This window comes from Panthera leo, chromosome C1, assembly GCF_018350215.1.
Source record: "Panthera leo isolate Ple1 chromosome C1, P.leo_Ple1_pat1.1, whole genome shotgun sequence".
In the NCBI taxonomy this organism is placed as follows: Eukaryota; Metazoa; Chordata; class Mammalia; order Carnivora; family Felidae; genus Panthera; species Panthera leo.
In genome coordinates this window covers 36,043,252-36,064,389 of record NC_056686.1, presented here as the reverse complement: position 1 = coordinate 36,064,389, position 21,138 = coordinate 36,043,252, and the positions used below count along the sequence as shown (strand labels likewise).

General features: G+C 38.2%; 1 protein-coding gene across 4 annotated transcripts in view; it reads right to left on the bottom strand.

Moving 5' to 3' along the window:
- The window catches only part of MAST2 (microtubule associated serine/threonine kinase 2), a 220,341-nt gene that overhangs the window by 187,412 nt on the left and 11,791 nt on the right, over positions 1 to 21,138 (bottom strand). For 3 of the 4 annotated variants that reach the window (XM_042950962.1, XM_042950958.1, XM_042950960.1), the window contains exons 2-3: positions 6,682 to 6,826; positions 1,560 to 1,702 (exon numbers count right to left, since the gene is read on the bottom strand). In XM_042950962.1, the coding sequence (XP_042806896.1) occupies positions 1,560 to 1,702; positions 6,682 to 6,826 (288 nt within the window). Of the gene's footprint in view, positions 1 to 1,559; positions 1,703 to 6,681; positions 6,827 to 21,138 lie in introns of those variants that run through there. The other variant, XM_042950959.1, reaches the window with a different exon arrangement.

The following is a 21,138-nucleotide window of genomic DNA, read 5'->3' as shown; positions in this document are numbered from 1 at the left end:
AATGAGTTGTAATGCTTTAAAGAAAATACGGGATCCCTGGGACCACCCCAGTCCCACTGGATCAAAATCTTTATGACAGTGTATGGATTTATATATATATATATTTTTTTTTTTTACATTCCAGAGGTTAAAAGGAAGACAACGTGAGGCTTTTAATAGACATGTTGAGAACAAGTGAAAAAATTTGAATATGGTCTTTATATTAGATGCTATTATTAAACTGATGTTAAACTTCTTGTATCTGATAATATATTGTTACTTAGGAGACTATCCTCGAGCTTACAAAAAATACTTTTAAGGGTGAGGCACATAAGGTCTGTAACTTGCTTTGAATTGTTTCAGGAAAAAATATACATAAATACACACAGATAAAACAAATATAAAGTTACAAACAAATCAGTCAACCTAAGTCAGTTTATATGGGTATTCATTGTATTTGAAAATTTCAAAATAAAAAGTTAGGTAGCAGGAAAAATTCCCAATTCTCCCTGTAGCTTAAGAGTCACAAACTTCAGGTCAAAAAGAAATCTGACCCAAAAATTAATTTCCCAGTTGCTATAAGAAGACTTCTTCCCCTATCCTCACTTCCCAGGATGGACAAATGGACAAAGCTTTCTAATCCATATGTGCCCAAGATTTATAATCCTGAAGAACAGATGAGATTACATTTTAATGGGAACAAGTGTCTGTTATTGTACCCTGAAAATTACTAGTGTGCTTTGTCCTTTAGAAAGAGGGAAGAGTGTGATTTCAGCAGGAAGTCAATGAGTACCTTCAGTAAAAAAGCAGAGGCACTAAAGGTAAAAGAGTAGAAGATGCAATCACAGGCGAAAAAACTGCCCAGACTACACAGCTTAACTTTTGTTAGATCCCGTCTATCATACAAATCCTAGACAAAGAAAAGGCTCATTCTTTCATCCAGGATATACTGAAGTGCCTAGTACCTTATCCTATCCTCATGTACTAAATATGTATATCAAAGAGCTATACACAGAAGCAATCTAACTTCACAAGGTTAAGAATCCTGTTTATAAGGGGGTATCTGGGTGGCTAGGTCGGTTAAAGGTCCTACTTCAGCTCAGGTCATGATCTCGCGGTTCGTGAGTTTGAACCCTGCATCAGGCTCTGTGCTGACAGCTCAAAGCCTGGAGCCTGCTTCGGATTCTGTGTCTCCCTATCTGCCCCTCCCCTGCTGGCAATGTGTGTGTGTCTCTCTCTCTCAAAAATAAACAAACATTACATTTAAAAATATATAAAAAATAAAACCTTTAAAAAAAAAAAAAAAAAAAAGAATCCTGTCTAGAAGAATGCTCTCTCCCAGAAAAATGCATTCATTCAATCACATTGAATCTTCTTCTTGACTCTCCCTACATGATCAGTACCAGTGATAGCATAAGAGAGCAATCAGAATATATTCCATTAAATTCCACTCTTTCTATACTTCACTTTGAAAAATTAAACTATCTAAATCCTAGAAAGAAAAATAATAAATGTGGCCATGACAAATGACAATCAAGAATTTGTTCATAAAGCAAGGGACCATCTTTACTGACACTTACCAAGCTGGCAGTAAGAGAAGGTGCAGATTGTCCAAGAGACTGGTTCCTCATTCGAACCAGGTTTGATGCTTCTCCTGAAGACTGCCAAGTCACCTGTCCCACACTGCTATGTACACTGCTGGACAAGGGGAGCAGCTGCTTACCTTCAAACACAAGGTTCAGAAAATATACTTGTAATTATTTATTAATTAACAAGTGAAAATACACACTGATATCAAGTGGATAAAAGTATACCAATTCAAAACAAAATGAAGTTCTGCCATACCCATTTTAGAATCTGTAGCCCTTTAAAAATTGCAACTGCCTTGGGGTCCCTGGGTGGCTCAGTTGGTTAGCATCTGACTCTTGATTTCGGCTCAGGTCATGATCTCACTATTCGTGGGTTCAAGCCCCGTGTCAGGCTCTGCACTGACAGCATGGAGCCTATTTGGGATCCTCTCTCTCCCTTTCTCCATCTTCTCTCTCTCTCTCTCTCTCTCTCTCTCTTTCAAAAATAAATACACTGTTAAAAAGATTCCAGGGTGCCTGGGTGGCTCAGTCGGTTAAATGTCCAACTTCATTCAGCTCAGGTCATGTCTCACAGTTCATGGGTTCAAGCCCCACATCAGGCTCTGTGCTGACAGTGCAGAGCCTGCTCGGGATTCTCACTCTGCCTCTCTCACACACACGTTCTTTCTCTCTCAAAATACATAAACAAACATTAAAAAAATACAATAAAATTCTCTGTAATATCCACCACCATGCCAGCCCCCAACCCAGACATCCAACCTAGCAAGCCAGGAGTTTTCCAGTCTCTTCCATGCTACTTAGTTTCTCACCAACTCAATGCAACATGAGTGAAGCTGGCAGCTTCTCCTAGACAAGTTTGGTCCCTCGGTTTCCAGAAGACAAACACTGGATCTATAATGCTCTGTCTAGACTCCATGTGTTCAGTCCAGGATGACTGACTGCCTTAATCCCAATGAAAGAATACAAGAAAGTCACTTACAAAGACTGAGTATCTAGAATTGCAATGACTTTCCAATTCAAGTGCAAGTCCCATTTCAACCTCTTCCTTCATAATGTTCTTCACATTGCTGCTAGTTATTTAACCAAAACAAATGTGATATCATTCCCCGCCTTAAAATATTTGATGACTCCTTACTGTTTAAAATAACTAGCCAAACTTTTAAAAAACTAAAGAGATCCTTGGTGCGACTGGATGGTTCCATTGGTTAAGTGTCTGACTCTTGATATCAGTTCAAGTCTTGTACTCAGGGTCATGTGAGTTCAAGCCCCACACTGGGCTCTGAGCTGGTCATGAAGCCTACTTAAAAAAGCAAAAAGAGGGGCGCCTGGGTGGCGCAGTCGGTTAAGCGTCCGACTTCAGCCAGGTCACGATCTCGCGGTCCGTGAGTTCGAGCCCCGCGTCAGGCTCTGGGCTGATGGCTCGGAGCCTGGAGCCTGTTTCCGATTCTGTGTCTCCCTCTCTCTCTGCCCCTCCCCCGTTCATGCTCAGTCTCTCTCTGTCCCAAAAATAAATAAAAAACGTTGAAAAAAAAAAAAAAAAAAAAAAAAAAAAAAGCAAAAAGAAACAAACAAACAAACAAAACCCTAAAGAGATCCTCAATAAATCCAGATTATCTTCCTGGCCTCATCTCCAACTCTTTTCCATACCCATTTGCTCACTCAACTTCACGTATGCCCTGCATTTTCACCTGGCTTTATCCTGATCACCCAATTCACTTGAAAATTCTTCTTCTTCCTAGCAAAATCCTATTCAACATGGAAATACCTGCTGTAATAAAGGTGTGAGCAAAAGGAGTTTTTAGTTTTGGTTTTGCTACAACATATCCTTTTATTGCAACAAAATATGATGCAAATTATTTGGAGGGCAATTTAGCAAAACTTATTAAAATTTTAACTCAAATGTTTGAATCCAGCATTCCACTTGTAGGAATACAGTAAAATGAAAAAAATAACAGTCCAGAATGCTCACCTTAGCAATGCTCACCAGGATAAAACTGGAAATAAGATAAACGTTCATTATAGTTTAAAGAAATTATAATATCTCCACATAATGAAATACTAAACCCATTAAATGAGGCACCTTGGGGCGCCTGGGTGGCTCAGTCAGCTTAGTGTCCAATATCAGCTCAGGTCGTGATCTTGCGGTTCGTGAGTTCAAGTCCCCGCGTCAGGCTTTGTGCTGACAGCTCAGAGCCTGGAACCTGCTTCACATTCCATGTCTCCCTCTCTCTGCCCCTACCCTGCTTGCACTCGGTCTCTGTCTCTCAAAAATAAATAAACGTTAAAAAAAATTTTTTTAAATAATAATGAGGCACCTCAACATGCAGTCAAGAGAAAAATGTTCAACATTTCCTGTTGAGTATAAAAAGCAGAAAGGAAATATGTGGCATACGATTCCAATTTTGATTTTTAAAATAAAAAAGTTTATGTATATTTACATAAATTTTTAAATATATATTTAAATATAATGGAGCATATATAAATAGTTGGAGAGAGGGAGATAGAAGACTAAGAAGAGCTTTTCACTTTGATAATAATGCAGGTCTTTGAACACAAATTTTTTATTACTGGTATATCTACTTTTTTTTAAAGATTTATTTTATTTTGAGAGAGACAGAGAGAGAGAGAGAGAGACAGAGAGAGAGAGAGAGACAGAGACAGAGAGAGAGAGAGAGAGAGAGAGAGAGAGAGTGTGTGTGTGTGTGTGTGTGTGTGTGTGTGTGTGTGTGTGTATAAACTGGGGAACGGCAGAGGGAGAGAAAAAGAGAAGCCCAAACAGGCTCCATGCTCAGCACAGAGATCAACACAGGGCTCAATCCCACAAACCATGAGATCATGACCTGAGCTGAAATCAAGAATTGGAGACTCAACCAACTGAGCCACCCAGGTACCCTATGGTATATTTACTTTTTTAATCAGAAACATGCAATGTTTTTTAAAAATCTAGTTATCTTTCAAGTCTGTTCTCAAATGTATGCTTTACCAAAAAGCCTTTCCATAAAACCCTCTACAAAAAGTAAGAATGGTTTTCTATTCAAAACTTCCATAAGGCCAGAGTAGAGACTGCCTGCCTTCTTTCCTTCCTTCTGCAAATGTTGCCATGTTCTCCAGATGACCTGCCTACTCCTCATCTATATATTCTAAAGGAAAGAGATCATTGACTTACCCTATCCACATATACAAAGGCTAGTATCATAGCCCTATCTCCCTTCAAAATAAGGGCTTACTGGGGAAAGGCTTATACATTTGCAAAAGAAACCCATTTGGATATATACAAGTCTGGGCTTGAAGCATACCAAGGTTTGCCAAGAATTTGAGGAAAACAAACAACGTAAGAAGGAACAATATGAACAAATGGAGCAACTGGCCTTTTAGTAAAGAAAGAACTCAGAAGAAAACTTAAAAATTATAATTATTCTTACAAGGATTCAAAAGGCTAATGTGTAAAATAATCCCAGTTAAAGATGGCTGACTGAGGACATACTTTTATCTTTGGTCACCAAGGACAGTAAATGAAAATAAAGAAGTAAAATATACAAACAAACAAAGGCTATAATGAGGGAGGGGGATTGACTAAGGAAATGAATAAAATTTGGGGAAAATCTAAAGCAGATAGGTGAATCATAACCAATGGAACTGGGCAAAGAAAGACATAAGGTATAATAAGCATAAAGGAAATTGCAGTTAAATCACATATGAGGCTACCCTGCAAAATCTCAGATAAGTTCAGTATTCAGAGACACAAGATACTAAAGAAGATATAAAGTTAAGACATAAAGCTGAACTCAGATTAACTGAAAATCTATAGGCAAACACAACCACATTCCCATATTGTACCACCCAGCAGCCAGACAATCCCCTCACAGGATAGAAGGGATATGGGATCTCAGAGCAGAGTGATGGATTCTGGTTGTTAGGTGCTCAAAAGAAAGAGCTGATTCAGAAACAAAGCTTTAAAAAAAATTTTTGATACAAAACTCAAAATTCTGTTTACTCATACAAAATTGAGAAGGTAACACATCCTTATATTCATAGCATTCTGCTATGAAAAGAACCAAAAAAATGGCTTTATGTGATTAAATACATGCCTGGCAAAATAACAATTCCAATAAAAAAGTGCAAAGATAAAGCCAAGAAAATAGCCCTGAAATGGGGCAAAAATAAAAAGAAATTTAAAACCATTTACTATTAGGCCAAGAAGTATGGTGGGGTTTCTTCTCTATTAATCTAGTATTTTTAGCTGAGGCCAGATTCTCTTTTAATATTCTATTGATTTCTTAAAATTATGTCACATTTTAATGGTTTCCCACTTGGACTATAACTTCCTTGTATCATTTCTTCCTCTTGAATTTTTTAAAGACTTTTCAATGGGGAAGGTAGGGAGGCACTACCGGCTTTGGAAAGGATTTTGAAAATGGGGGTGGGGGCAGAAAATCAAAAGGAGTGCCTGGATGGCTCAGTCAGATAAACATCTGACTCTTGGTTTTGGCTCAGGTCATGATACAGCAGTTCATGAGTTCAAGCCCCACATCGGGCTCTGCACTGGCAGTGCAGAGCCTGCTTGGGATTTTCTCTCTCCCTCTCTCATTGCCCCTTCCCCATTCTCTCTCTCAAAATAAGTAAACTTAAAAAAAGAAAGAAAGAAAGAAAGAAAATCAGAAGAAGCAAAGGATGTAAAGTCTACAGAAGTGAGCAGAAAGCAGAAGTCAAATTCAAAGAGAATAACCAGTGACAGTGGTCAACTAGGAGATAACTAAGAGGCCCAGGAGGCTACCATTCAGAGACACCACCAGGAACTAGTAAAGAGAGGAAGACAGCCTTACCCTTGAGTGTTTTATACAAAACTACCACCAGAGAAGATGACAAGTCAACTGATATACTGTTAAATATTGACAACACAGTCCCATATTTCTTAAAAAACAAATTTAGAGAGGCTCCTGGGAGGTTCAGTTGGTTAAGCATATGACTCAAGTCATGATCTCACACTTCATGAATTTGAGACCCACTTGGAGCTCTGCACCGGTGGTGCAGAGCCTGCCTGGGATTCTCCCTCTCTCTCTCTCTCAAAATAAATAAATAAAAGCTTTAAAAAAAAAAAAATTTAGCTACTCACCTGACAGAGAACTGGCCAGGCTTCCTCTCCGCAACTTACAGTCATCCTGACTAAGTTGTCGTTGAAGTTTAGCTTTTCCAGCGGATGAAAACAGGTCAGGATTACTGAGCTTCCTGAAAAGCAGGGGACTAAGTCCAGTTTTTTCCTTCAAAGAAAAAAAGGTAAAATATAAAGTCTTTAAGGTCTTTTCTGAAAGTATAAGGACTTTATATTAATCATTCATTACAGTTAAATAGTGCCAGCATTTTATACTTCCTGATCAATAGCTAAAGCCAAAAACATATTTCTTAGTAAAAGCTATTTGGGTATGCTATGAAGGCTACAGGACACTGATTATAAATGCAAATGAAGGGATGCTTAGGTGGCTCAGTCAGTTAAGCATCCGACTCTTGACTTCGGCTCAGGTCATGATCCCACTGTTTCTGGGTTCAAGCCCCGCATCAGGCTCTGCGCTGGTGGGGTGGAGCCTGCTTGAGATTCTCCCTCTTTCCCTCTCTCTCTGCCCCTCCCCCACTCACACTCTCTAAGTAAATAAACTTTAAAAAATAAAATAAATAAAAATAAATAAATAAATAATAAAATGCCAAAGAAAAAACGGGGGGGAAGGCTCACAAGATGACACGTTAAGACATTTTGACAGGATGTATTATTCATAATGAGTACATGTCTAGTTATGTTTATTTATTTTCCTCCTTCTATTCACTCTTCCTATATATCCAGTAAAGAAAAGCATATTTTAGTTTTTAAAAAAAACATAAATAGCAGACCTTCCTTTACCTGATATACAAGGTTAGAAATGCCTCTAACATTCAATTAATGCTAAAATAAGATATAGAGATTTCTTTATAGGTCAAATAGGAGCTGAATACATGTTTCAATGAAAAAGCATAATAGTACTATGGAGAGGGGTGCCTGGGTGGTCAGTCAGTTGACCATCCAACTCTTGATTTCGGCTCAGGGCATGATCGCAGGGTCATGGAATAGAGTCCCATGTGAGGCTCCACACTGGGCATGGAGCCTGCTTGGGATTCTCTCTCTCTCTCCCTCTGCCCCCTCCCCAGCTCACACACACTCTCAAAAATTTTTTGAAAAATTTTTAAAGTACCACGGAGAAAATACAGATAATATGAAACATTGACAGAGCCTCCTCCCATTTGTCTGTATTTTAATCCAGCTCATCCTGCTCCATCCCAATGCCTGTTCCTCTTCACTCAGTAAGCAATGTCAACTCTATTCAAGATTCAGACATTTTGAAGCAAACATCCACCTCATTGGCAGCATTGAAAGAGAAACTATTTTTAAAAAAATAAGGCAAATGAGACATATCTTTCACATTTCAATGAAAGAAACTAAAACAAATACAGGTAATTAGCACATCAAAGTGATATGGACAGGACAAAGACAAAATGAGAAACATAAGAAATAACTACAATCTATGTTACCTGCCATTTGAAGAATAAGACTCAAACAACTAGTAAAAGCCACAGGGCGGGGAGAATGGGAAAATGCCAACCTTCTTCAGATTTAAAAAAAATAAAAACCTATAAGGTCATACACTGTGATTGGTGGGTTCACAAACATGTTCACAAACATAATACTGGTTGGTGGTGCCTATCCAGAATATAATTTACAAATGCCCCAAAATAAAAAAAGTTAAATAAAAATAACAGTTAAATAAAAATAAAAATAAGAGTAAGTTAAATAAAAATAAAATAAAGAAACAAGGAAACAGTATTTTTAAATTGGTAGTAAATGGATAAAATGATGAAGAGGGATATTTAGGCACTGTATCATTAAAGCAAATGGTGTGTCAAGATAACTATAACAGAAGTTAGCAGGGAGAAAGGGAAACTGGAAGCAGTAACTAATACAAAAAGAGAAGACAGCAAGATAGCACTGTATATTCCCACCATCGGGTGTGTTAAGGATGAAATACTACCTATGCATCAAGGAGAAAGCATGGAAGGAAGCAGGGTTTGGGCACTAATGCTGATAACCAACCAAAAAAGGCTGGCCACTCACAGAGGCAATACCCCAGCATGCAGCTTTAGGTGGAGTAAGGAAGCATTGGAAGATATCAAGCTGAAGTAATATCCTAAATGAAGACAATAGGGAGAGGGAAAGGACTCATCCCCAAAATAACTTACAAACCAACTACATCAGGAAGCCAGCACTGGGATGCCTGCTACACTGTATGGATGAGCAATTAGTCTTAGCCAGAAAAGGAACAACAATGAATACAGGACTAGAGCAGCACCAATTAAGAGCAAGTCCTAGCCTTTTCAATCTCCCTATTCCCTATCATAATATACCATAGAGAAAAAAAAAAAAAGCCAGAAAACAGAAAAAAATAAATAAAAGTATATCACATCCCTTCTTATTCCAAGTCTCACCTGTCAAAACCTTGCAAAGGGAAGCAAATATAAATTAAATTGGATAAGAAATTTAATTTTTAAACAATTTTATTTTTAAGTAATCTCTACACCCAGTGTGGGGCTCAAACTCAGAACCCGGAGATCAAGAGTCGCATTTCCACCAATTGAGCAAGCCAGGAGCCCCTGAAATTTAACTTTTAAATTAGTATGTCTTTTTTTTCTTTTTACTGAAGTATATTAGTCATTTCAGAAAAGTACACATATCCAAGCATATAACTCAATGAATTTTCACAAATTAAACATACCTATGTAACCTGTATCAAGATATATATTTAAAAAAAAAAAAAAAAGACATAACCAAGCACCCCAAAAAGCCCACTGTGTTCCCTTCCAAGCACTACCCAGGCTTCCAACAGAATAGATTATATAAAGTGAAAAACTTGGGGCACCTGGGTGACTCAGTCGTTTAATCATCTGACTCTGGATTTCAGCTCAGGTCATGATCTCAGGGTTCGTAGGATCAAGCCCTGCCTCACTCAGGCTCTGTGCTGACAATATGGAGCCTGGTTAGGATTCTTGCTCTCCCTCTCACTCTAATTTTGCCCCTCCCCTGCTCACACTCTCTCTCAAAAATAAACTTTTTTTAAAAAATTAATAAATACGAAATCTTTATATGAATGGAATCAACTAGCCTGGACTTTTTAAAACTAAATTTACCCAAGAAGTCATTAAGGGACAGGATAGAATGAAGCAAATAATACAAAATCACATATAATCCAACAGAGAAAGAAAAAGTGTATAGGAGGTAGAACTTCCTTACTAATTTCCATAATAACTTCATATAGTTCTCTAGTTTCCATTCTAGTCACTTATGAGATCCATCCAAGCTGCATGTTTTCAGGTTCTATGGGATCCATTATACCCTTTAAACTCTTCCTTTCGGCTCAAACTAGATTAAATTGGTTTTTATAGTGTTTACAATCAAATGATTCTTAAGCAAATTAGGGAGTTAAGGAGGGGAAAGAGTCTAGGAAGACTTAGAGGCTTCTGGCTTGGGTAGTATGCTTATCAAGACAGGGAATACAGAAGGAGAAACAATTTACAAATAAAACACTGCTTAGACAATAGTAAATATTAGCATTAACTACAGATCATAGTACTTTTCCAATAACTATTAGGGGAACTATAAACATTTAACCTGAAAGAAAGAAAACAAAGGAGACATGAGTAACTCTCTACATGAGTGCTATTTCTTACATTACAGGAAATTTCTAACTTCTGAGGACAGAATTAGAACTAATGGATGAAATTAACAGATAAAGTAGGTTTAGTTAGAAGGAAGAGCTGTCTAGGGGCGCCTGGGTGGCTCAGTTGGCTACTGTCCCAACTCTTGATTTCGGCTCAGGTCATGATCTCACAGTTTGTGAGTTCAAGCCCTGCATCAGGCACTGAGCTGACAGCACAGAGCCCGCTTGGGATTCTCTCTCTCTCCCTCTCTCTCTCTGCCTCTTTCCCGCTCTCAAATTCTCTCTCTCAAAATAAATAAACTTTAAAAAAAGAAGAAGAAGGAAGAGCTATCTAACAGTCAACAGGCCACCTTAAAAAGGAATGGACTGTGCCACCAGAAATACTGAAAAAGGTGAAAGCTGACCTAAAGCAGTAATTCTCAAAATGTGGTCCCCCATACCAACAGCACCAGCATGACCTGTGACCTTGCTAAAAAATGCAAAATCTCAGGCTTCACCTCAGACCTACAAAATCAGAAATTCTGACAGAGGGGACCAGCAATCCATGTTTTAGCAAGCCCTCCAGGTGATTCTGAAGCACATGAAAGTTTGAGAACCACCAGACTAGGTCAAAAACTTTCAACATGATCCCACCAACACACAAATATACCAATCAGTTGTGAGGACTGTATCACAAATTACTTAAAATTTAAATAAAGTACTCAAGTTTGCAACCACTTTAATTAAATGAAAGCAGGTTCTTGGTAAACTCTACAATAAAGTCAATTCACCTGTATTACAACATTCTTCAGTGAAAATTTTAAAAGGCAGAATTATAGCAAGCATCCCAGAAATTACACATAACCTATATTTATTTATATAACATTATAACAATAACACATCTAACATATGCCAGGTAAAGTCCAACTGTCCAAAAAAAAAGGGCTGAAAATTGCTTGACTACACAATCTCTACATTTTCTTCCCAACTCTAGGAGCTTCTTGCTTTCTTTTTTAATTATGAGTACTGAGTTGTGCCCATTTTGCTTGTTGCCCTGGGAGCCCTCACAGAGACTTCTCTCTTTTGGCTCAAAACCATCTCCCTCCTCCACAATACCAAAGCAAATCTCACACTAACTTTACCCACAACGCTAGTGTTGTGCTTACACTGTACTATGCTATTAGGATAGGATTCAAAGGAAAGGATTCACAGCTGAAAAACTGTAGTCTACACAACTAAAAACATTTGTACCAGACTAAAAACCCGGATTAACTCTCATTGGGAGTTGTCTTATCCCAAATGACTGGTAATCCAGTAGGTAAAGAGAATTCTATACCTCGTGGCAGATTCTTCCTGATCTACCCAACGAGAGTCAAATCCAGGTGCCACACTAATCAAAGTCCATCCTCTTAATCCCTATCAAAAAACCTTTGCTTGATTATCTATCTATAATGAACTTTGACCCATACCCCAAGCATATCAAACACAGACATAAATTAACTCTAAATGGATCATGAATCAAACTGTAAAACCTAAAACAATAAAACTTAAGAGTAAATTTTTGTAAGTTTTAGAGTTCGTAGATAAGATACAAAACACAAGTTTAAAAAGAACAAAGTTATAAATTGGACTTCACCAAATTTAAAAACTACTCCTCTTCAAAAGATACTGTTTAAAAAAATGAAAACAAATCACACACAAGGAAAAATCATTTGCAAAACACATGTTAGAAAGGACTGGCATTCACTATATAGAAAGGTCTTACACAATTCAATAACACACAAGCCAATTAAAAATGAAAAAAAGACTGAACAGACACTTCAACAAACAAGAGGCAACTACGGCAAAAGAATATACAAAACCATCATCAATATGATTTATCATTAGGGAAACAAAAATTAAAATCAAATGAGAAGTAATGTCAGCACAAAAAAAAAGGCGGGGGGGGCGCCTGGGTGCCTCAGTCAGTTGAGTGTCTAACTGATTTCAGCTCTGGTCATGATCCCAGAGTCGTTGGATCAAGTCCCTCATCAGGCTCCATGCTGCAAATGGAACCTATTTGGTATTCTCTCTCTCCCTCTCCCCCACTCATGCACGTGCTCTCTCTCTCTCTAAAACAAAACAAAGCAAAACAAAACCGCACAGTTGCAAGCTAACATCTCCCCAGAGAAACAACTGGAAAACAAGCAGAAACTATCAGAACCACCTTTGTCAGAATTCTGGAAAACAGTCAAAGGTTTACAGTCAAGAAAATGCTGAATCAAGAAGTAAACTTAAAAATGGTAGGAATGCTTTGTGGCATTTTTATGTGCCCCTGCCCACCCACTTCTTGATGTTAAAGCAGTGTGAAGACATCAGCTGGTGGTCCTAGTGCGGGACCTTGGTCCCCGATTCTAGAAGGAGCAGAACAAATCTTGTTTGCAAATTATTGTTTATAGCTGTTCTCACTTGTCTGGGGGCTGCCAGAAAGACTGACACAAGGCACTCCTTTATTTCACCTAACTCAGAATCTGCTCAAGGCAGAAAAGCAGGAGGCTTTGCTCAAAAACACTGTAAGGTGATCCGACCACCCAGAGCCACGTGGACCAAAAGATTAAAGGTGAGACATAAAACAGACTGCCTAAAGCCTGGGAGGAAAAAGGGAGAGTTTCTTTGGAAAATTTGTGCAATCAAAATAGGGTAATTTAGAAAGTCCAAGGTAGGGGCACCTGGCTCGTTCAGTCGGAAGAGCTTAGGCCTTTCATTTCAGGGCTGTAAACTCAAGCCCCACATTGACTGTAGAGATTACTTAAATAAATACACTTAAAAAAAAAAAATAATAATAGAAAGTGCAACGCAAAATGCATGCTCAAGAAAGACCTGAAAAGACTCTAAGCTTTCAGTTCAGGCTGATCCCTATGCTCACTATAAGTCTAGCTAAACAAAAAGTCCATATAGGAGAGTGGTTTGCAAAGACCCTATAGGAGGTAGGTTTGTTTATTTAGATTCTGGTGATCAAGGAAATCTCTATCTAAACACAAGCTAAGGAACAGAGACTTCAGTACCACAGTACAGTACCACAGTATACACAGACCAAGGAATATAATTTCTGCAAAAATAAATAAAAAATAAATGTTGGGAAAACTCACTAGAAAAATGGACAACTACAGCCTTCAACAACCTAAAACAACAAACTCTGGAGAAAGGGGAAGTGATTTCCAGAGTTATCAACATTCAAATGTCCATTTTTCAACAACAACAAAAAAATCACAAGACCTACAAAGAAATGAGAAAGTATGGACCATTCAAAGAATCAAAATAACAGAAACCACGTCTGAGGAAACCCAGCATTTAGACCTAGTAGTAAACTTTAAATCCCTTTCTTAAATATGTTCAAATGTACAAATGAAAGAAAATCAGAAAAACAATGCATGAAAGAAAAACAGGGTTGCATATATGATACTCAAGGAAAGACAATGTGAGCCAAGGATTTTATATCCAGGATAACTAACCTTCAAGGTAAAGGGCACAGGAAAACTGTTACCAATATAAAAATAATTCAGAGAATATTGTTCCAAGAGGCCCTTCCTAAGGAATCTACCAGAAAACAAGATTTACACAATCAAAATAATTAGAGCAATATCAGCATGTGATTAGCATTAAATATGCAGTCACTTGTAAAATGAATAAATGTACATTCAAAGGGAGAGTACAGTATATAATGGCTATATAATTTGAAAATGTAGATACACATTTTCAACCACAAGATGGAAGGGGAAGGTGGAGACAGCATATACAAAAAAAATTTAACAGTTCTCATTAATCATTTATGGTAGTACATTAGAATTGCCTTTAGAGACATATATTTATGTAGGACAAAGCAAATGCATAATTACTGGATATTCTAATTGTTGGTTCAAAACACTGTCAGAAGCTTCCCGGCTGTAATCTGAAAGTGGCCCCTGTTTCAGGGGTAGGGAGAGACAAAAGAAAGAGGCAGGCCACTCCAAGTTGGTAGGTGGCAGTATTAATAACCAAAGGAAACTTACATAACAAGACTTGCCTTGGGCAGCAGCAAGACAAATAGATCTCCACACCTGCCCACCAGATCTTGGTTTATAAAGAGGCCTTAACTAGGTGCAGTCGTGTATACCATGCAGGTGTTTTCAATACTACATCACTATCTCAAGGCTATGTCCTTGAAGAAGCCTCTGGGAGCAGGAAAGGCAAGTGGAACCTATTTCCAAGGACAGGGGAGGGGTGAGGAGCCTCCCAGAGCCCAGGTCCATCTGCAGTCATGTCTTTTTGATAACATTCTCCAATACTTAATTCTTTCACACCGTGAGTCTTTGGGAATATGATTCGAGGTAGGAAATAGAGAAAATACTGATGTAATATACAGGAGATTAAGTTTTTTTAAAAATCTGAGTAGTCCTTTGCAAATACACTGTTAATTGACAAGTAGTTTATGTATTTAACTCTCCACTGACAAGTTTAGAAACAATGACCAACATAATAGCAAAGAGTATCCTTAAGATATAGTTTGCAGTTGTTCTAAAATACCATTTCCCATTAAAAGAAACCAAGAGTTCTTAGAAAAACAGCTAATTCCAGGTCTAAGGTGGAAAATGAGCCCGGAACAGTTTGACCCATGAGATTGCAAAAAAACTATCAAAACTATTAGGATCAGGTCCAAAAGACTAAGAAACCAATTGTTTCTAGACAAGAGGACAATCTGAGATTCAATTAGTACAAGAAAACCATCAGATGCTGTACATTTAAATGCCTGACCGGGGTGGATCAGTCAGTTAAGCCTCTGACTTGGGCTCAGAAAGCCTGCTTCGGATCCTCTGTGCCCCTTTCTCTGCCCCTTCCCCACTTGAGCTCTCAGTCTCTCTCAAAAATAAATAAATAAACTTAAAAAAAAAGGTTTAAATGCCTAACCACATGAATAATAAGATGACAGGGAACTAATTACCTTAAAAATCAGGCAAACTTAAAAGGAAAGAATCAAGCCTTTCTTACATGTACTATACCACTGGGAACTAAATAGTAGATGAGGGGAAGCATCTCCTCAAAATGTTATTCCAGTTAATAATTGAAAACAAAATGATAGAATTGTATCACCATTTTGCAACTCCCAATTACTGAATCTTGGCACTGAGCATCAAAACTGCTAAAATCAAAGAGTAAGCAGCAGAGATTACACACCTACTGTTGAAAGACCAAACAACCATCTATAATTTTGCCAAAGGAATTAAACCTGAGGCTGGATGAAGCTTCTGTATCCAGCTGTAATTTGCAGGAAATACAAAGGATACGGAAACATTTTGAAATGCATCATGGTTATATAGTAGGAAACCTACAGGTCAAATGCCCCAGATATTTCTACGTATAAATTTTAAGGAAAAGGAAGACATGGAAGGGAAAGCTACAGATTAAAAAAGATTTAAGACATATCTTGTGTTGGGGCACCTGTGGCTCAGTCGATTAAGCATCCGACTCTTGATTTCGGGTCAGGTCATGATCTTACTGTTCCTGGGATAGAACCCACGCATCCAGCTCCGTGCTGACAGTAGGTAGCCTGGTTGGGATTCTCTGTCCCTCTCTCTGTGACCCTCCCCCGCTTGGGCTCACACGCGTGCGCAGGTGCATGCACATACACGCTCTCTCTCAAAATGGATAAACTTTAAAAAAATAAACATATCTAGTGTTTTTATTTATTTTGAGAGAGAGGGAGAACACAAGCAAGGGAGGGGCAGAGAGAGGGAGAGAGTCCCAAACAGGCTCTCTGCTGAAAGTGGAGCTCGAACTCCTAAACCTGTGAAATCATGACCTGAGCCAAAATCAAAAGTCCAATGCCCAAGGGACTAAGCCACCCAGGCACCCCTATCTCATGTTTTTAAAGGGGCAGGACTAAAATGTAATGTTTTAGATGCAAACTTACAAGGAAATGCAAGCAAATTATTACTTTTTAAGTCAGGACAGTTATTACTTTTGAAGGGAAGGTGGGGCTATGATTGAGATGGGACACATTTATAGAATGGGTGGCAAAACTGTTTTTCTTGATCTGGGTAATAGTTTGTAAGGGTGTTCATCTTACAATTCATTAAGTCATACATTTGTTTTGACTGCTTTTCTGTGCTTCTTATATTTTACAATAAAAAGGCTAAAAAAGAAAAAGAGGAAAGGAAAAAAAATCACAAAACAAGTGGCCTGCTGCAAAAGTAAGGGAATATTTTGCCACACATAAAGTTAGAGCAGTGACAAAAAACAAGCACAATAATAAACATAGAAACATTTAGTGAGATCCAGTACAAATGAGAAATTCTAAATCTTGATTTGACAACAAAAACAACACTCCAAAACAGACATTCTTTTTTAAAAACCTTTTTTAAGTTTATTTATTTATTTTCAGAGAGAGAGAGAGTACAGAAGGGGGAGAGGGAGAGGGAGAGGGAGAGAATCCCAAGTAGGCTCCACAGTGTTGGTACAGAGCACAATGTCAGGCTCAAACTCACAAACCATGAGATCATGACCTGAGCCAAAACCAAGAGCCAGATGCTTAATCGACTGAGCCATACAGGTGCCCCCAAAGCAGACATTCTTATCCTCATTTCATATTCAAATCTACTAAGCTACTGAGAGAATTCACACCTAGTCCAAATTGTTTTTTCTCCTATTATATTTAAATTACATTAATAAAGAACTCATAACAATAAGAAAAATAAAACGAAAGAGTTATAAGAAAAACAAGAAAGTATATGGATAAGAAAGTCACAAGACAATAAATCCAAATAATAAATAAAATTCACTAGCAATTAGGGAAATATATTTAAAACACTGACAAGTCATCCAAACCTAACAAATTACCAGAAGTATTATTACCATAATATTATTACCATATTATTACCATAATATTATTACCATAATAACCTGATAAAACCAAGAGTTGGCAAAGACATAGAGAAACATCACTGGTCAAAGTAAAAATTGGTACAATCACTGTAGAAAACAATTTGGCAATAATATCCAGCAAGAGAAATTCCTGTACATGGGCACAAGGAGATAAGTACAAGGATATTTACTGCAGCACTATAATAGGGAAAATGGAAATAACTTAAGGGTCCATTATTATAAGAATGGATAAACTGTCATTTACTCAAAGGAATGCTATATAGCCTTTAAAAATTAATGAAACTGATTTGGAGCGCCTAGGTGGCTCAGTCAGTTAAGTGTCTTACTCTTTTTTTTTTTTTTTTTAACATTTATTCATTATTGAGAGACAGAGAGAGTCAGAGCACAAGCATGGGAGGGGCAGAGAGAGGGGGAGACACAGAATCTGAAGCAGGTTCCAGGCTCCGAGCTGTCAGCACAGAGCCCGACACGGGGCTCGAACCCACCAGCAGTGAGATCATGACCCGAGCTGAAGCTGGACGCCCAACCGACCGAGCCACCCGTGCCCCAAGTGTCTTACTCTTGATTTCAGCTCAGGTCATGATCTCACAGTTCGTGAGATCGAGCCCCACATCAGTCTCCATGCTGACAGCACAGAGTCTGTTTGGGATTCTCTCTCTCCCTCTCTCTCTGCCCCTCCCCTGCTTGTTCTCTCTCTCTCTCTCTCAAAATAAATAAATAAACTTTTAAAAAAATTAATGAAACTGATTTAAATGTATTAACATAGATCAAGGTTGGCAAACTTCAGCTGGCAGGCCAAATCCTAACCATAGCCTGTTATGTCCAGTCAAAAAGCTAAAAGTAGTTTTTACATTTTGTAAATGGCTAGAACACAAATCAAAAGAACATTATTTCATGAAATATTCTCAATATGAAAAATATAAAAGTTATATTAAATTCCAATTTCAATGTCTATACATAAAGTTTTATTGGAACATAGCCACATTCACTCATTTACATATTATCATAGGTATGCTATCATGCTACAACAGAAATGAGTAGTTATGAAAAAGTATGACAAAGCCTAAAATATTTATTATCTGCCCCTTTACCGAAAAAGTCTCCTGATCCATGACATAGATAATTCTCAAAAAAATATTGACCAGAGTCTGGGAAGCTTAGTTGGTTACACATCCAAATGTTGATTTAGGCTCAGGTCAAGAACTCACATTTCATGAGATCAAGCCCCATGTCAGGCTCTGTGCAGACAGTGTGGAGCCTGCTTGGGATTCTCTCTCTCCTTCTCTCTCTCTCTCTGCCTCTCCCCCACTCTCTCTCTCTCTCAAAAATAAACTAAAACAAAAACCAATGTTAAATTAAAAAAGTAAGAGCAAAAAGATTTATACAGTAATATATAATTTATATAAAAGTTAAAAACAAATACAGCTTCATCTTACTTATAAATATCTTTAGTAATGGATTGTTTTTCTTCCTTATTAATGCAGCATTTAAATACACACCACCTTTAACAGTGGTTTCTTTCAGGAATGATAATGGGGAGGGAACGGATGCTAAAAGTAACTGTAACATTTTACTCCTTTAAATATAACATTTTACTCCTTTAAAATCTAAAGCAGGGTCCCTGGGTTGCTTAGTCACTTAAGCTTCAGACTTCAGCTCAGGTCATAATCTCACAGTTCATGGGTTCCAGCCCGAATCGAGAGAGAGAGAGAGAGAGAGAGAGAGAGAGAGAGAAAGAAAGAGAGAGAGAGGGAGAGAATCCCAAGCAGGCTTCACACTGACAGCTCAGATCCTGGAGCCTGCTTTGGATTCTGTGTCTCCCTCTCTCTCTGCCCCTTCCCTGCTCAGCGCAAACGCACTCTGCTCTCTCTCTTTCTCTCTCAAAATTAAACACTTTAACAACATTTGAGTATCTACTATGTTCCATAAAGTATGTTAGGAATACAAACCTAAGCAAAATAAAACCCTGATACTTATTACTTTTTTACTCTATTTTGCCTAAAGCAGTGGTTCTGATCCTCAAAGTGTGGTCTCCAGACCAGCAGCATCACTTTCATCATCACCTGGGAACTTGTTGGAAATGCAGACTCCAGGCCCTACTCAATCAGAAACTCTGGGTGTCAGGCCCAGCCATCCTTGCTTTAACAAGCCTTCCAGGTAATTCCATTAGCCCTGAAGACTGAAAATAACTGGCCCAAAGAAGTTCACACCCATACCCCAAAAGAGTGAGGCTCTGGTTAGGCTCTGGGGCACCTGGGTGGCTCAGTCAGTTAAGTGTCCGACTTCTGCTCAGGTCATGATCTTGCAGTTTGTGAGTTCGAGCCCCGCGTCGGGCTCTGTGCTGACAGCTCAGGGCCTGGAGCCTGCTTCGGATTCTGTGTCTCCCTCTCTCTCTGCTTATTCACCTGCTTGCTCACTTGTTCTTTCTCTCTCTCCTCTCTCTAAAAAATAAATAAAACATTAAAAATTTTTTAAAAATAAATAAATGGGTTAGGCTCACTTAAATGGATCAGTCTCAGGAATTAAGAAAAAGCATAGCTATGGGGCGCCTGGGTGGCGCAGTCGGTTAAGCGTCCGACTTCAGCCAGGTCACGATCTCGCGGTCCGTGAGTTCGAGCCCCGCGACGATCTCGCGGTCCATGAGTTCGAGCCCCGCGTCAGGCTCTGGGCTGATGGCTCGGAGCCTGGAGCCTGTTTCCGATTCTGTGTCTCCCTCTCTCTCTGACCCTCCCCCGTTCATGCTCTGTCTCTCTCTGTCCCAAAAATAAATAAAAAACGTTGGAAAAAAAATTTAAAAGAAAAAGCATAGCTAGAACTGGATAGCCACATGCAAAAGAATAAAGTTAGACCCTTACCTCACACCATATACAAAAAATAGCTCAAAACAGATCAAACACCTAAACATAAGGTCTAAAACCATACAAAACTCCTAGACGAAAACATAGGGGTAAATCTTCATGGGGATCTTGGCTATGGCAATAGTTTCTCAGATGTGACCAAAATCACAAGCAACAACAACAACAAAAAAGGTAAATTATACTCCATCAAAATTAAACTTTTGTGCAAAGGTCACTAGCAAGAAAGTAAAAGACAGGGGCACCTGGCTGGCTCAGTCAGAGCTCTCGCGACCATGAGATCATGACCTGAGCCAAAATCAACAGTTGGATGCTCAACCAACTGAGTCACCCAGGCAACCCAAAGATAAAATCTTAAAAAAAGGAAAAAAAAGTGAAAGACAACCTACCAAATGGGAGAAAATACCTGTAAATCATATCTGATAAGATATCAGATTCTAGATGTCAGATATCAGATATCTAGATATCCTAGTATCCAGAATAAATATAGAACTCTTACATCTCAACAACAAACAACCCAATTTAAAAATGGGCAAAGAACCTGAATAAACATTTCTATGACAAAGATATACAAATGGTCAACAAGCACATAAAAAGATGCTCAACATCATTAGCCTATAGGGAGATGCAAATCAAAAAGCACAATGAGGGGTGCCTGTCTAGCTCAATCAGAAGAGAATGATCTTGATCTTGGGGTCATGACTTTAAGTTCCATGTTGGATGTAGAGATTACATACATACACACATACATACATACATACATACATAAGCAAGTACAATAAAGGGCACCTAGCTGGTTCAGTCAGGAGAGCATATGGTTCTTGATTCGGGGTTGTAAGTTCAAACCCACACTGGGTGTAAAGATTACTTAAAATAAAATCTTTAAGAAATAAAAATAATTTTAAAAACTTAAAAAAATTTTAAAAGTACAATCAGAGATCACTTACATCCACAAGATGGCTAAAAAATTTTTTTGATCCAAAATAACAAGTGTTGAAAGGTCATGTAAAACTGGAACCTTTGCACATTGCTGGTAGCAATGTTAAAATGGGACAGCTAGGGGTGCTTAGGTAGATCAATCGGTAGAGCATCTATCTCTTGATT